This window comes from Halichoerus grypus, chromosome 10 (assembly GCF_964656455.1).
Source record: "Halichoerus grypus chromosome 10, mHalGry1.hap1.1, whole genome shotgun sequence".
NCBI lineage: Eukaryota > Metazoa > Chordata > Mammalia > Carnivora > Phocidae > Halichoerus > Halichoerus grypus.
Window position 1 is genome coordinate 98,000,960 of NC_135721.1, and position 13,932 is coordinate 98,014,891.

Genomic DNA, 13,932 nt, shown 5'->3' on the forward strand with positions numbered 1-13,932 from the left:
CAGAATTAATGATCATAAAGAACAGAGGGAGTGAAATTTAAGATGCCAGCAGAGGGATGCTATAGTTGGAAGGGAAACAGTACATAAACAGTACAAAGATTTTAACAAAGAGTGAAAAATATTAGACTCGTTTGTCTTCATAGGTTAAAAAAAACATAATTCTACTAGGTTATGAGTTATGGTCTTTAATATTGTTCATAGATGGAGCATGCAGCAAATATGAGCATTGCATAAAAGTCGTATTATTCATTGTAACTTCTTCAGTCTGCTTTATGATCCAGGCAGGTCACAATGAGGATTACATTCAGATCTCACCACATAATAGAAGCAGCCTCCGGCAATTCAAATTTTACATGTCTCTTCTCTCACCTAAGCATGCTTTTTACCTTGGGAGCAAGTATGGTTCCCTGATATGAAAATTTGATTTACTATCCATGAAGTAAGTACTAAGGTTGTCATACCTTAGGTTGTCCCTGTAGAAGCCAGCGGATTAGTCTTTGCACCTTTACCCACTGTGGCTTCAATCCTGGTGGCCTCCCTCCATCTCCACTGGCTCATTCTTTAGGAGTTCTGAGCCCATGACGCTACTATAGGGAGCAGGTGTGAGCATCTCCATATCCAGCCTAATGTGGGATCTTCTTAGTTATAATGAGTTCCTGCATCAGAAAAAAAAAAAAATAGGTTCATACATACTTTGTTATGTGGCATTTCCATTGTTGTCGTATGGGCATAAACATTTACATTGTGGAACTTGTTAATGCATTCTAGACAGTACCTCTTTGAGTACTTTGAAACAGTGATTTCATCTGAATTTGATTAAAATCCATTTTGCTCGCAGCTGCCTGTTTTACAGACTTGTGGTTGGCAGGGTGAATTTATTTAGTCTTTGTTGAAAAACATTTCAAAACCATTTGTCTACCCTTTCTCATTACTCAGAAAAATGTAAGTGCATCCTTTGGAGAGAATACTTATGCCTCCCAGCAGTAGTAATTACGGTAATTTTTATTTACATTCTTTTTCCTAAATGATTTCACTTTTATTAATAGATTAGAGCACTTTTATTATTGCTTCTTTGAAGGTCAAGCAGTCTTATTGGTTAGACCAGTTTCTAGTGAGGTTATTTTGTTAATTTAGTTACACAGCCTCCAGTATGCCTCTTAGGACAATTCTGCTTCATCATTTAAGATATCTTTTGTGATAGATATTATATAAGTCGCTATTGCCAGGTGACCAACCCCCAATTTTAGTGGCATTAAAAAAAGCTTTCATTTCTTAATAATGGTTTGTAAGCAGGTTGAGGTGGCTTTACCATTGGCTCCATATGATCTGCAGCTCAGATAGGGTTAGTCTACTCAAGGTGTCTCATTTTGAGGTCTGTGCTGAAGGGTCAGTGGCCATCATAATGATGACAGAAGCACAGAAGATGTGGATGCAGCATGGCTGCCAGCGTCCCATTGGCCAACACAAGTCATGCAACCAAGTCCAAAGTCAAAGGGCAAAGAACACTCCATCCACCAAGAAGCCATGGCAACACTGGGTATAATGCTGCTTATGTAAGGAAGAGAAAAATAGGGACCAGTAGTTCACCATGTGATATTTTATGTCTAAGGCTCTTATTTAAAGTAAAATTCAGATAAAACTTATAGGACTTCTCCCTAAGGAAAGTATTCAGGTACTGGGAAGAACATAGGTCACAGGACCTTTTAAGTTACTTAGTTCAGCTGGCTTTCCAGTTCAGTCTTTTCTTGATACCTCTAGGTTGATCACTGTCTACCTCAGAGCAGTTCTTCACTGGGGACTGCTCTTATTGTTAGAGCATTCTTTCCATAATCTTCGTTACTGTGATCTCCATCTGCAGGGTTCATCCATCCTTCACATTCTTCTGTAACAGAATAGAACATGTCTGTTCCACAGTCTGTGTTATAACCTAACCGTCTTTCAGGGAAGACCATTATCTTTCTCGCCTCCTCTGATTTTCCTTTTCTACCTTCAACACCCTTCAGTTCCTCTGCTGTTTCTTACACAACATGGCCTCCAAACTACCGCCATCCAATCTCTTGTTAGGGTTGCACCCTTGTAATTTTTTATAGCGTCCAATGGAACTGAATGATTCAGTTAATAAGAAGGAAGGAGAGTCTATTGTAAATCACTTCTCCTGCCTTTTAATATCTGGTTGAAATCTTTGGTTGCTGAAGATGCAGTGGATTACAGTGATAATAATCCCAACCACCCTTTATATTGTGGTTCACAGTGTACCAAGTTCTTTCCCATGTATTGCTCCTTTTGAGCCCCACAGTGATTGTCTTGGGATGGAGGAATTGTCGTCAATCTCTTCAAATTTAGGAATTTAACTCAGAAAGGATAACTTGATTGGGAATTGGAATCAAACTCAGACCTTCTTACTTCAGAACATACATTATTTCCACAATGCCAAAGTCACTCCCTGGTCAGTTATTCTTGACATTGTCTGGGTAAATTTTTTTATTGATTTATTTTTCTCATAGGAATGACTATGCTAGGGATGAATATTTGGAAGTATTATGAAGTTGATTCTTTTCTTACTTGTGAGTTCTTTTTTGGAATTTCTAGACATTAAAGATTATTTCTCTTTTTATGAGTTGTTTTTTTTTCCCCCCAAAAAAATTCCCATGCAAGTTTCTTTGCAATTCCATTGTTCTCTTGTATGAACCTATGTCTCCTTTTTGTTCTTTGCATTTTTAGCTCCTATAGAAGAAAAGCTTGGATACAGTCCTAGCATGAATATGGTGCAGATAACCATGTATGCTCAACATTGCTCCTCTAACTGAAGCTTAAATAATATGCTCTACAGACACCTGATAGAATCCTCCCTCTCCTTCCAACTTTAATTTCTCCTGGGCCTTAGAACTGAGCACAGATTGAACCAAAACCAGGGCTCCGCAAAAATCAGTGAGTGGAGATGAGGGATACTTTCATGGGTAATCAGTGACATTGTAGAACTAGAAAGAAGAAAACCTGGTTTTCCCTCCTGAACATCCTAAGCTGTCAATATTTATGTTTGGCATAAGAGCCACTTCGCAATTTTTGCCCTGTTCTCATTCAGTCATACTAGACCCATTCTTGAATCTTTTGAGAATTTCATCCATCTAATGGTGAGTTATCCAGAGATAATGACCATTAAAGGGACCAGTCTTTCATGATCTAGAGAAAGATGGTAACATTTTTAATAGTTTCAAGTTGAAACATTCATCAGATACCCAGTCTTTCCAAACTTTGAAACCATGTTGATCACCTCAGATCTATATGGATGAAATAATCTATTCTGGTAAGAATCATGGATTAGAAATGTTAGCCAACCCTTTTGGATTTACCCTAAGGCCACTAAGGGTAAATAAGATATTCCACAAATATCTATGTCCAACAGTTTGCCATTTCTGGTTAGTTTATCCCTACAGATCTATATCAAAATTAAAGAAATACTCCTTTATTTGAAAACCCTTATTTCTGTTTCCCCTTGGAAGTATTTTTAACTCACCTCACTTTAAAATGAGATCAGGTTAGTGTTGTGTCTTCATGCCTGGCTGTTGTGACAGGCATGGTCAGGGGACGCCTGTAGTATGTGTGACTACCTCTCTTAGCAAACTCCACTTCAGCTCTGTGTACTCAGCTTTCAGAGACGATGTGGCATTAGCACAAGGTCCCCTCACAGCAGAGGCAGGTGTCACCTTCTGGAGATGAATATAAACATGTCCTGACTCTTGACTTTATTCATAATTTACACTTGCTCATACAAGGTATCTTTATTCTCTGCTTCTTATAACATGGCTCATACCTGAACATGGAACTGATCCTCATCATCTGCCCCAGACCCTTGTTTTCAAACTGCTGGGGCATAGGAGGTCCTTGATATATCCTAGCTCTAACTAGAACTATCAGTATGGCCTATGTGGTGGAAAAAAAGGAGGGGATCGAAATATGAGCTATGCTGGGAACAGAGAAAGGAGAATTGGTAATTGCGTTAAAGCTGATAAAAACCCAGCCTGTATTTGAGAAGCAAACCTTGGATATTTGGCTCTCAAACGGCAGTTCTTAGGTCTGACCTTGTCCTAGTCAGAGCATACAATGAATCCCACCATCTGGTACATAATTAGAGTATTTAGGGGAAATGTTGATGACTCCCTGTAGAATTGGTCCATTCTGTGCCCTCTGCAGTGCCGACATTGATCCAAGTGGATGTTAATGCCACTTCCTATTAATTTCCTTAATTTGTCCCTTTTGAAGGAGACAGCCTGAGTAGGAAGGAAAGATTCTAATCTGAATATTAAAAATGTAGCCTGTGTTCTGCCTGCTTTTTTTGGCTAAGGATCCAACTCTAGTGTTTCCCCAACAATGGAAAAATAGCATATTTGTTGACACAAGACATTATTTCATTAAAAGCTACCAGAAAAATATTTTTCTGTATCTTATTTTAAAAGATGATATTTCTTATTTAGAGAAATATAACCCAAGTTACTCATTATGTACTTTTGCTTGACCTTTCATTTCTAAATAGATCCACTCCGCAAGTCATTTAAAGTTCCTTGAAATGTCCTCCATATTTATCCAGATCTGCTGTAAGATGTGCATCCGGCCTTTCATGTTTCTTTACCTCCTCGTATGATGTATGACCAACTTTCCTTCCAAGTCTAAGCATCTTCTTTGCCACATGTGGAGAAACTGTGACTGATTCCAAAATAAATAGTTCCATAGAAATTTAAAAACTCCCTTAAATAATAGGATATAATATGATACAGCACATGTTTACTTGTCTAGCATGAAACTCAAGATACTCAAAATATAGCTACATTCAAATAAAAAATAAGTTTAGGAGACATTTATGTTAGTTCTCCTTCCTCTCCAACGTAAACGTAGTTTAGGAGAATGTCAGGAACCTTTCACACTGTGTCCTGAGAATTCTACATTCCTCATGAAGTTGGCTTCAAAAAGTAGTTCCTAAAAATTACACTGCAGCAGTGGTTTGATGGAAACACATACCCTTTTGATTTGTCTCTCTGTTCATCTATGCATGGATAAAACTCAAATGTCTTCAGATCCCTAGCTTATTTTTCAGTTAATCATTTCTGCAGTTGTACATTTCTCTACACTCATTAATATTTAGTTACTCTGAAATCTTTGAGATTGAAGTAAACTGTGCCTATGGGTGGTAACAATATTTCTAGCCCCAATATGCTATTAAATAATGGATAAAGAAGTACCCATCTTCTCAATACAGGATGCAGTTAAACTTCACTGTCTGATCATGTGATTGGGGCAGTGGCTCTTTTTTTTTTTTTTTTTAAGATTTTATTTATTTATTTGAGAGAGAGCACGAGCAAGGGGAGAGGCAGAGGGAGAAGCAGGCTTCCTGCTGAGCAGAGAACCTGGTGAGGGGCTTGATCCCAGGGTCCTGGGATCACGACCTGATTTAGGTGAGTGACATAACATTTAGGCGAGTGACATAAGCATTATAAGATTTAGGTGAATGACATAAACATTACAAGATCCAGTTCCTCCCAGAGAATGGGTTCCTACCCATTTACCCAAATTTGTAAATTATCAAAGGCAGGGTTTTTTTTTCTTTAATGGATCAGTGAGCCCGAGCTTTAAGCAACTTTCCTTTTACTAGGGATTGATTTCACAATTATAAAATTCTTAGAAATAGAGAACTTTCCAGTCTTAAAATGTCTATGTAGTAACCAGACCATCACTTTCAGTCTTATTCCACTTAGAATGTTGACTTATAAAAAGAGAAAGCTAAGTTGGCTAACTTTAGAATGTAATCCATCTGGAGTGGAAAAACCAAATCTTTTTCAAAATTTGATGCAGTTGAGAAAAACTAAAGGTCTTAGAAATTACAGAGACTTTGTAGAAGTTATTTTATTTTGTATTCCCAGGATCTAGCCTTGTGCATAGCACATGGTGGGTGATCAGTAAAAGATACCAATGTTTGATTGTATACCCGAAGGGTGCCTATAAGAAAAGGCTCTTAGAAAGTTAAAATTAAGTCACTATTGCTTAGTTAATAATATACCTGGATAGTTTTGGCTGCAGTTCTTCCTCAGTAAAAGTCATGGCATTTAGATAGCCATGTGTATATTCATAGTTTTGCTTACTCAGTGCCCCCATCACAATTTTCTTTTTTTATTTAAATTTTTATTTTAATTCCAGTTAGTTAACATCCAGCATTATTTTTATTTCAGGTGTACAATATAGTAATTCAACAGTTCCATATATTTCCTGGTGCTCATCATGACAAGTGCACTCCCTTAATCCCCATCACCTTAGTTCATCCATCCCCCCTCCCACCTCCCCTCTGGTAACCATTAGATTGTTGTCTATAATTAAGAATCTGTTTCTTGCTTTGTCTGTCTGTCTGTCTCATTTTTTTCCTTTTCCTTATTTGTTTTGTTTCTTAAATTCCACATAGGAGTGAAATCATAACATATTTGTCTTTCTCTGACTTATTTCACTTAGCATAATATTCTCTAGCTCCATCCATGTTGTTGCAAATGGCAAGATTTTGTTCTTTTTTATGGCTGAGTAATATTCCATTGTGTACATATATCATATCTTCTTTATCCATTCATTAATCGTTGGACACTTGGCCTGCTTCCATAGCTTGGCTATTGTAAATAATGATGCTATAAACCGCCATCACAGGATTACTGCTGGAATTACAAGTTTACTTGTCAGTCTGCCTCTAAACCAAGTCCCACAGGGCAGGACACTGTCATGTGCACAGTTGGGTTCCTGCTGTATGGATGGGATTTGCTAAATACTGTGCCCATTTCCATAGACATGAGACTGAAGTGCAGAGGGGGTGGGCGGGTGACTGTTAGGCTGAGACCAAGTCCTTATGCTAGGATTTGATTCTCTTAGAGAAAGAGAAGAAAGGTCTTCTCTTTCTGCTCTCCAAATCTTTGAAGTGAATACCCATGGGATCCCAAGTGATTGCTTCAGGGATACTCATTATGGTTGAGTTTCAGTACCGAGTATTTATACTTGATGCTATTATCCACATCTTTTTAAGAACCCATAATACACATGATAATACACTGTTCCTAGTGAATTTGATTACCTTTCTTCCTTCTTCCTTTTCCTCATTCTAGGCTCTTAGGATAGAGAGAGCTCCTCATCAAATGAGCTGTGGTATTGGCCTTTGGGTCTAACTAGTAGGGAGAGCAACGTTCCTCCTAAGGTAGGGTGCGTGGGTCTTTATTTCTCAACTAGTATCATCAGTTGCTTGTTGTTGCTTCAGTTCCTGAGAGCAGCATTCCCCTCTGCTGAGGGGGTTTTCCCACCGCTGCCAACTTCAAGCTTCAAACTCACACACACTGCAACAAGTGGATTTCCCAAGTGATTGTGGCAGATCTGGAGAAGAAATTCTGTTCCTACTTAAAAATATAGTTATTAAGTATGGCATAGAAGATTTCGGGGCTTAGGCAGCAGAACAAGAACTTCATGGCTCAGCTATGGTCAGAGACATTTCTTAACAGTAAATGTGCTCTTTGAAAATCATTAAAACTACTAGATTATTTCTCTTCCTTCTCACTCTTCAAATAGATAAAACATAGTCCATGTTTCAGGAAATGTCCACCTTTACAGTAATTTGGAAACATACTGTCAGTGAATTGAAAGGTCTTTTGGCAGTGCACATATCGAGAAACTGTTTTTTAAAGAATTTCCACTGTGGTTTTTGACATCAGGGACAGCTAAATAGGTGTACCATTTCGATAAAATTAATGGTTCTTGTTTTGGGTGACTGGCCATGCAGGGAAAAATTAGATGCTCTAAAAGGCTTTGTTAACTTCCAAGCAGGGCCAAAATATTTACAGTGTCCTCTAGACAAAAGCAGTAATCTGAGACAGATTCTACACCTCTGTGTCATCCAGAAATCCGAGCTTCCACGTTACACCTGGCTCAGGATCCAGGACCACATTTTGCCCAGTGCTTTTTTTAGTCAAATAGGAATGGAATCACTGTGGAATCATGGAGTTTCCATCTTCTTAAATTCTGTGTATGTTGAAATGTCCATTAGCTGGCTCTATCTCAGATGGATGAAATTATTTAAAAATTTCCTGATGGCAGTGTTACAGTCGATGGAGGTGGGCTGGCAGGCATCATGGTGCACAGGTGAGCACTAGGTTAGCCTGAGTTCGAATCCTAGCTCTGCTACCTGCCTCTTTCATATTATCTTGACTCTCGGCCTGAGGCCCCTCATCTGATAAATAGGGTTCAGTAATGGTTAATACCTCATGGGGGATCGTGAGTATTAAATGAAATGATGCATATAAACTGTTTAGCCCAGTTCTTGGTATATAGTAAGTATTTAATAAATACTTTATTTTTAATTATTACTGCTAACTATAATTATTACTGCTACTGCTTTAAAAACATATTTTCTTGTGTTGTCTAAAGCCCCAGGTTAGTGCAAATGATAAGGATTGTTCAGAGATTTCCACCCAAAAATACTCAAGAGAACTCATTTTGAAGATTTATTTTTTTCATAATGATTCCTTCTCAAACCCCTCTGGCTTCCCACCATCCAAACCATAAATATTTGTCAGAGCCAGGTTGATTACTAATCAAATGAAGCCTAAAGAAAATACTTGGTATTTATTTTAATTGTGGTTTAAAGAGCTTTCTGTACTACACTGGCTTATAGAAATGCCCAGAAGTTAAAAATGAAGTAAATTTGAATAAAATCTTGAGTTTTTGGAGCTTTATGTACAGCAATCTGATAGTCTCTGAAGAAAAAAGAAGTTTGTCAGATGATCAAGACTTTTCAGAAAGGAATCTGGTTTACATTGATTTTTTTTTTTAAAGTTGGGATATGTAATCTGTCTCTTTTTTCACTTGTTCTTATAAATTGGAAGGAACTTCAAAGCCAAACAACATTTTGAAGTGCTTTTGCCCTAATTTCTTGAGATAGTATACCTAAAGAAATGGTCTTTTGTGATGAGAGAGACTTAACATTTCTCTTTCAAAGGAAGCCATCATTTTTCTAAATAAACTCCACTAATTTGATGTTCTCTTCTCTGCTTGAAACACATTTTCTCCTGCCTGCCCAAGCAGGGTATTTGCTGAGGAGTGATCTCGGTTTCTCTTTGTTCTCCCTATCTGATGTGTCTTTGATAGCGGATGGTTTCTCGCTCTTTGGGAGCAAATCCAGACGACCTGAAGGACCCAATTAAAATTAGTATTCCACGCTATGTGCTGTGTGGGCAAGGGAAGGATGAGCACTTCGAGTTTGAGGTCAAGGTAAGTGCCCCTTCTTTACTCTTCTGGAGGAATGGAGGCTCGAGGCTCCCAGGGCTTTCTCTATCTTTTTTTTTTTTTATAAAAGGAGATGAAGCTACATGTGAACATCTTGTTTTGTAACAGATTAGTCATGCCCTCCTTTAAACTGGTCTGTGCAAGTCTAGACTGTAGCACATGGAGAGAAATTATCCCATAGAAGGTGGTGGTGGTTGGGGAGTCAGGCAGACATGGAAGAAAGTTCTTGTCACTTACCAACCCGACAGGTAGGGTGACCAGCCCTTCCAGGTTATCCAGGAGTTTTTGCTGTAGGTATTGGAAGCTCCACCCCTGGGAAACCATTTGGTGCCAGGTGAATCAGGACAGTCAGTCACCCTATCCCTGGGCTTAAGCTCGATTTTCTTATCTATAAAAATGGGAATAATAATGTTTATGTTATAAGGATATCAGCTCACATAAAGTGTTGAGTCTAGTACCTGGTATATAATAATAAGTTATAGCTATTGCTTTTATTACTACTGCTGTTTTTATTGTTGTTTCTATTATTATTAATTTAGGAAGGTTTCCCTAATCTGTTTTAGGCATTATTTGATTTTTACAACTTTTCAGGAAGAGATGTGTCTGCTTCCTTACATCATTCTTTCTGAAATAATGACTTCATCTGATTCCTAATTTAGTTCCATTGACTCATAACACTTCATTAAATATTGCTGGATGCTCTCCCCTCCTCAAGGAATTAATGATGAGTCACATTTCTTCATTTTCAAGCATAGTTGAGGTTGTTGATGTAATGACATCCACTAGGGTCACAGTCTGCAGCTGCATGAGGGTGTTCTTGGAAGTGAACCTCAGACGGGGAGTCTGGACACTGAGGTCTTCAGGCTCTAATTCTGCTTCACTTTGTTGAGTGACCATGAGTCTTTACCTTCTCCGAGCCTCAGTTTTCTCATTGGTAGAATGGGGAAATTGGATCACACCAGTGGTTTCCAAACTTCTTCTCAGCAGAGACGTTTGTTCAGCAGATTATTTATGAGGAAGGGCACTGCAGAAAGCGGACCAGCGTGGAGCTGCTGTAGGGTGGGAGAGTGGAGGGAGCCTGAAGCCAGCCCTCCCCACCCCACCCCCAACCCCGGCCCCCGACCATGCTACTGGGTGCTTGGGATCAACCTCTCCCTTTAGGCATGCATGTCTTTTCCAGTCTTCCAGGAGAAACAATGCAAATGCATCTTATAATTAATCAAGCTTTTAGCTTCTTATTTCTATATACTGTTTTCCTTTTTATTTTTTAAACCTAGGCATTAATTTATATATTTGAGGTTCCTGTTGAGAGTACATGATGTCTGGGTGGTGGTGGTGTTGTTTTGAACTTTACTGGCCAGATTGTGTGGTTTCTTATTCAAATGTTATGCCATGTCCATGATCCGGTACTTCTCACTGCCCCTGACTTAATGCCTAATTCCTGCTCAATTTCTTTTCTCAGTCATTTGAAATTGTATGTGTGTGTGTGTGTGTGTGTGTGTGTAGCTCCCTTTGTACATACATGTTATATTGATATGTACACATATATCAAAATAATTTCTGAAGGTATATGTTTTAATCCCATATTTTAAAAAAGATTTTATTTATTTATTTGAGAGAGAGAGAATGAGAGAGAGAGAGCATGAGAGGGGGGAGGGTCAGAGGGAGAAGCAGACTCCCCGCTGAGCGGGGAGCCTGATGTGGGCTCAATCCTGGGACTCCAGGATCATGACCTGAGCCGAAGGCAGTCGCTTAACCGACTGAGCCACCCAGGCACCCCTAATCCCATATTTTTAATTAGAGGGTGAAGACTGGCTTTTATCAGCTCAGAATTTGAATTCTCCTAAAGCGAGAACTCACAGCCCTGGAGGACATGCAGTGATTTTTGTTGATGCATAATATATATATTTTTTTTAATTTTTAAAAAGATTTATTTGAGAGAAAAAGAGAGGACGGGGAGGGGCAGAGGGAAATGGAGAGAATCTCAAGCAGATTCCCTGCTGAGTGCAGAGCCTGTCATGGGGCTCTATCTCACGACCCTGGGATCATGACCTGAACCAAAACCAAGAGTTGGCCACTTAACTCACTGAGCCACCCAGGCGTCCCAAGATATATTTTATTTTAACTGATAAGTGTGTTAATAAAATATAACTATTAAATTGATTTCATGCATAAAAGATAAGACATGGATAAAGAGGATACTTAATTGCTATAGTATGATCTCACTTATATGTGGAACCTGAAAAACAAACCAAGCTCACAGATACAGACAACAGATTGGTGACTGCCAGAGACGGGGTAGGGGTAGGTAAAATGGGTGCAGATGGTCAAAAGTTATAAAATATGTCCTGGGGATGTCATGTACAGATTGTGATGATTATAGTTAATAATGCTGTCTATCTGAAAGTTGCTAAGAGACTAAAATTTTTTTTTTTAAGTTTTATTTATTTGAGAGAGAGAAAGAGGGAGAGAGTGCACAGGAGCAGAGAGGAGGGGCAGAGGGAGAAGGAGAAGCAGATTCCCCCCTTAGCAGGGAGCCAGAAGTAGGGTTTGATCCCAGGACCCTGAGATCATGACCTGAGCCGAAGGCAGATACTTAACCAGCTGAGCCACTGGCACACCCCGCCAATTCCTTATCATCTCTTTCCCTTTCTTTTCTTTTCTTTCCTTTTCTTTCTTTCTTCTTTCTTTATTTCTTTCTTCCTTCCTTTCCTTTTTAATTTTATTATGTTATGTTAATCACCATACATTACATCATTAGTTTTTGATGTAGTGTTCCATGATTCATTGTTTGTGCATAACACCCAGTGCTCCATGCAGAACGTGCCCTCCTCAATACCCATCACCAGGCTAACCCATCCCCCCACCCCCCTCCCCTCTAGAACCCTCAGTTTGTTTCTCAGAGTCCATCGTCTCTCATGGTTCGTCTCCCCCTCCGATTCCCCCCCTTCATTTTTCCCTTCCTGCTATCTTCTTTTTTTTTTTTTTTTAAACATATAATGTTTACCCTTGGGGTCACAGAGAGTAAATCTTAAAAGTTCTCATCATAAGAAAAAAAAATGTAACCATTCCTGTGTGGTGACAGAGATTCACAAGACTTAGGAGGTGATCATTTCATAATATACATTATACACCTGAAACTAATATATTGTTGTATGTCAATTATACTTCAAGAACTCAAAAAAAGAAAAGAATTAGAACAAAAGCTGAGTTGATTTAAATAAAAATTGCAAGTAAATAATAGTTCAGGCCGTATCAGATCTGGCCAAAATTGTGAAGATGCTACTGTGAAGGCAAGTTAGAGAACCCAAATACAGAAAATCATGTGGGACCTTTCAGAATCTCTGCTTTCACCTCAGAATATATAAAATCCCAAACCAAAGGGTTCAGCTTTCTTTGAAGGTATCAAAGCCAAGTTCTGAAAGCATGTCATTGTTTTGCTTTCTTTTTGTACTTATCCCAGGTGCTGTAATCAGCACCAGGAATGACCTGTGAGCATTTGCCTGGAGAATCCCCAGTTCTCTGTGTAGGATGGGCCACCAGACGCATTCACAGGTAGGTGTGCTGAGCGTCTCACATTCTCCTGGGGATACTCAGTCACAGAAGTCTCAGGGCCTCAGTACTAGAAACAAACATGACCCGAATGTACAGTCCCTCTCTTGAACAAAACAAAAATGGCCACGCCCCAGCAAACACATAGCTATTGGGGTGTGCCAATGTCCTTTCCAGGCTCTGCCAGTTAATGTCCACAAGAGACTAACTGTAGAATAGGGACAAAGACACCTGCCTGGTTGGGTTGGTGTGAGCAGTGTATGAATTTAGGTGTATAAAGTGCTTAGAATGGTGTCTGCCGCTTCCTAAGTGCTGAGTAAGTGTTTGTTTTTAAAAAAAATAACTAAATTTTTTAAAGATTTTATTTATTTGAGAGAGGGAGAGAGAGAGCAAGAACAGGGAGGGGGAAGGGAGAGGGACAAGCAGACTCCATGCTCAGCAAGGAGTCAGACGCAGGGCTCGATCCCACAACCCTGAGATCATGTCCTGAGTCGAAATCAAGAGTTGGATACTCAACTGACTAAGCCACCCAGATGCCCCATAAAAAAAATAAGTAAATTTTTAAAAGGCATAGGGACTGAGTGAGATTTTACCCTTGGAATCCTAATGACTTTCGATGTACAGTTGTGTCTTTGAGAATTTTGGATTTTTTTTTTCATTTTGATTGTTCATTCCCCCCTCAACACTCTTGAATTTTAAAATTAAGTATGGGGGCACCTGGGTGGCTCAGTTGGTTAAGCGACCAACTCTCGGTTTCAGCTCAGGTCATGATCTCAGGGTCCTGAGATTAAGCCCCAGGTCAGGATCCACGTTTAGTGTGGAGTCTGCTTGGGACTCTCTCTCCCTTTCCCTCCCCCTGCACTTGCTCTCCCCCCCCCAAAAAACGAATAAATCTTTAAAAACAATTAAGTATGACAACTTTTCCATCCATTATCTGACTATCTGATGCATTGGCAATGTTTTCTAGAACATACAGTCACACTTATGATAACAGTTTGGCTACTACTAAAATCTTTTCTTGGTGAACCAGTGGATTTAAGGTGGCTAAGGTAAAAAGTATTATTTTTTAAAAGTCTATTTAGTTTT

The 13,932-nt window shown here is 39.1% G+C and overlaps 1 protein-coding gene across 3 annotated transcripts in view; it reads left to right on the top strand.

The window, feature by feature from the left end:
• The window catches only part of KIF16B (kinesin family member 16B), a 297,963-nt gene that overhangs the window by 204,810 nt on the left and 79,221 nt on the right, over positions 1-13,932 (top strand). For all 3 annotated transcript variants that reach the window (XM_078056901.1, XM_078056903.1, XM_078056902.1), the window contains one exon: positions 9,157-9,279. In XM_078056901.1, coding sequence (XP_077913027.1) covers positions 9,157-9,279 — 123 coding nt within the window. The remainder of the gene's footprint in view (positions 1-9,156; positions 9,280-13,932) is intronic.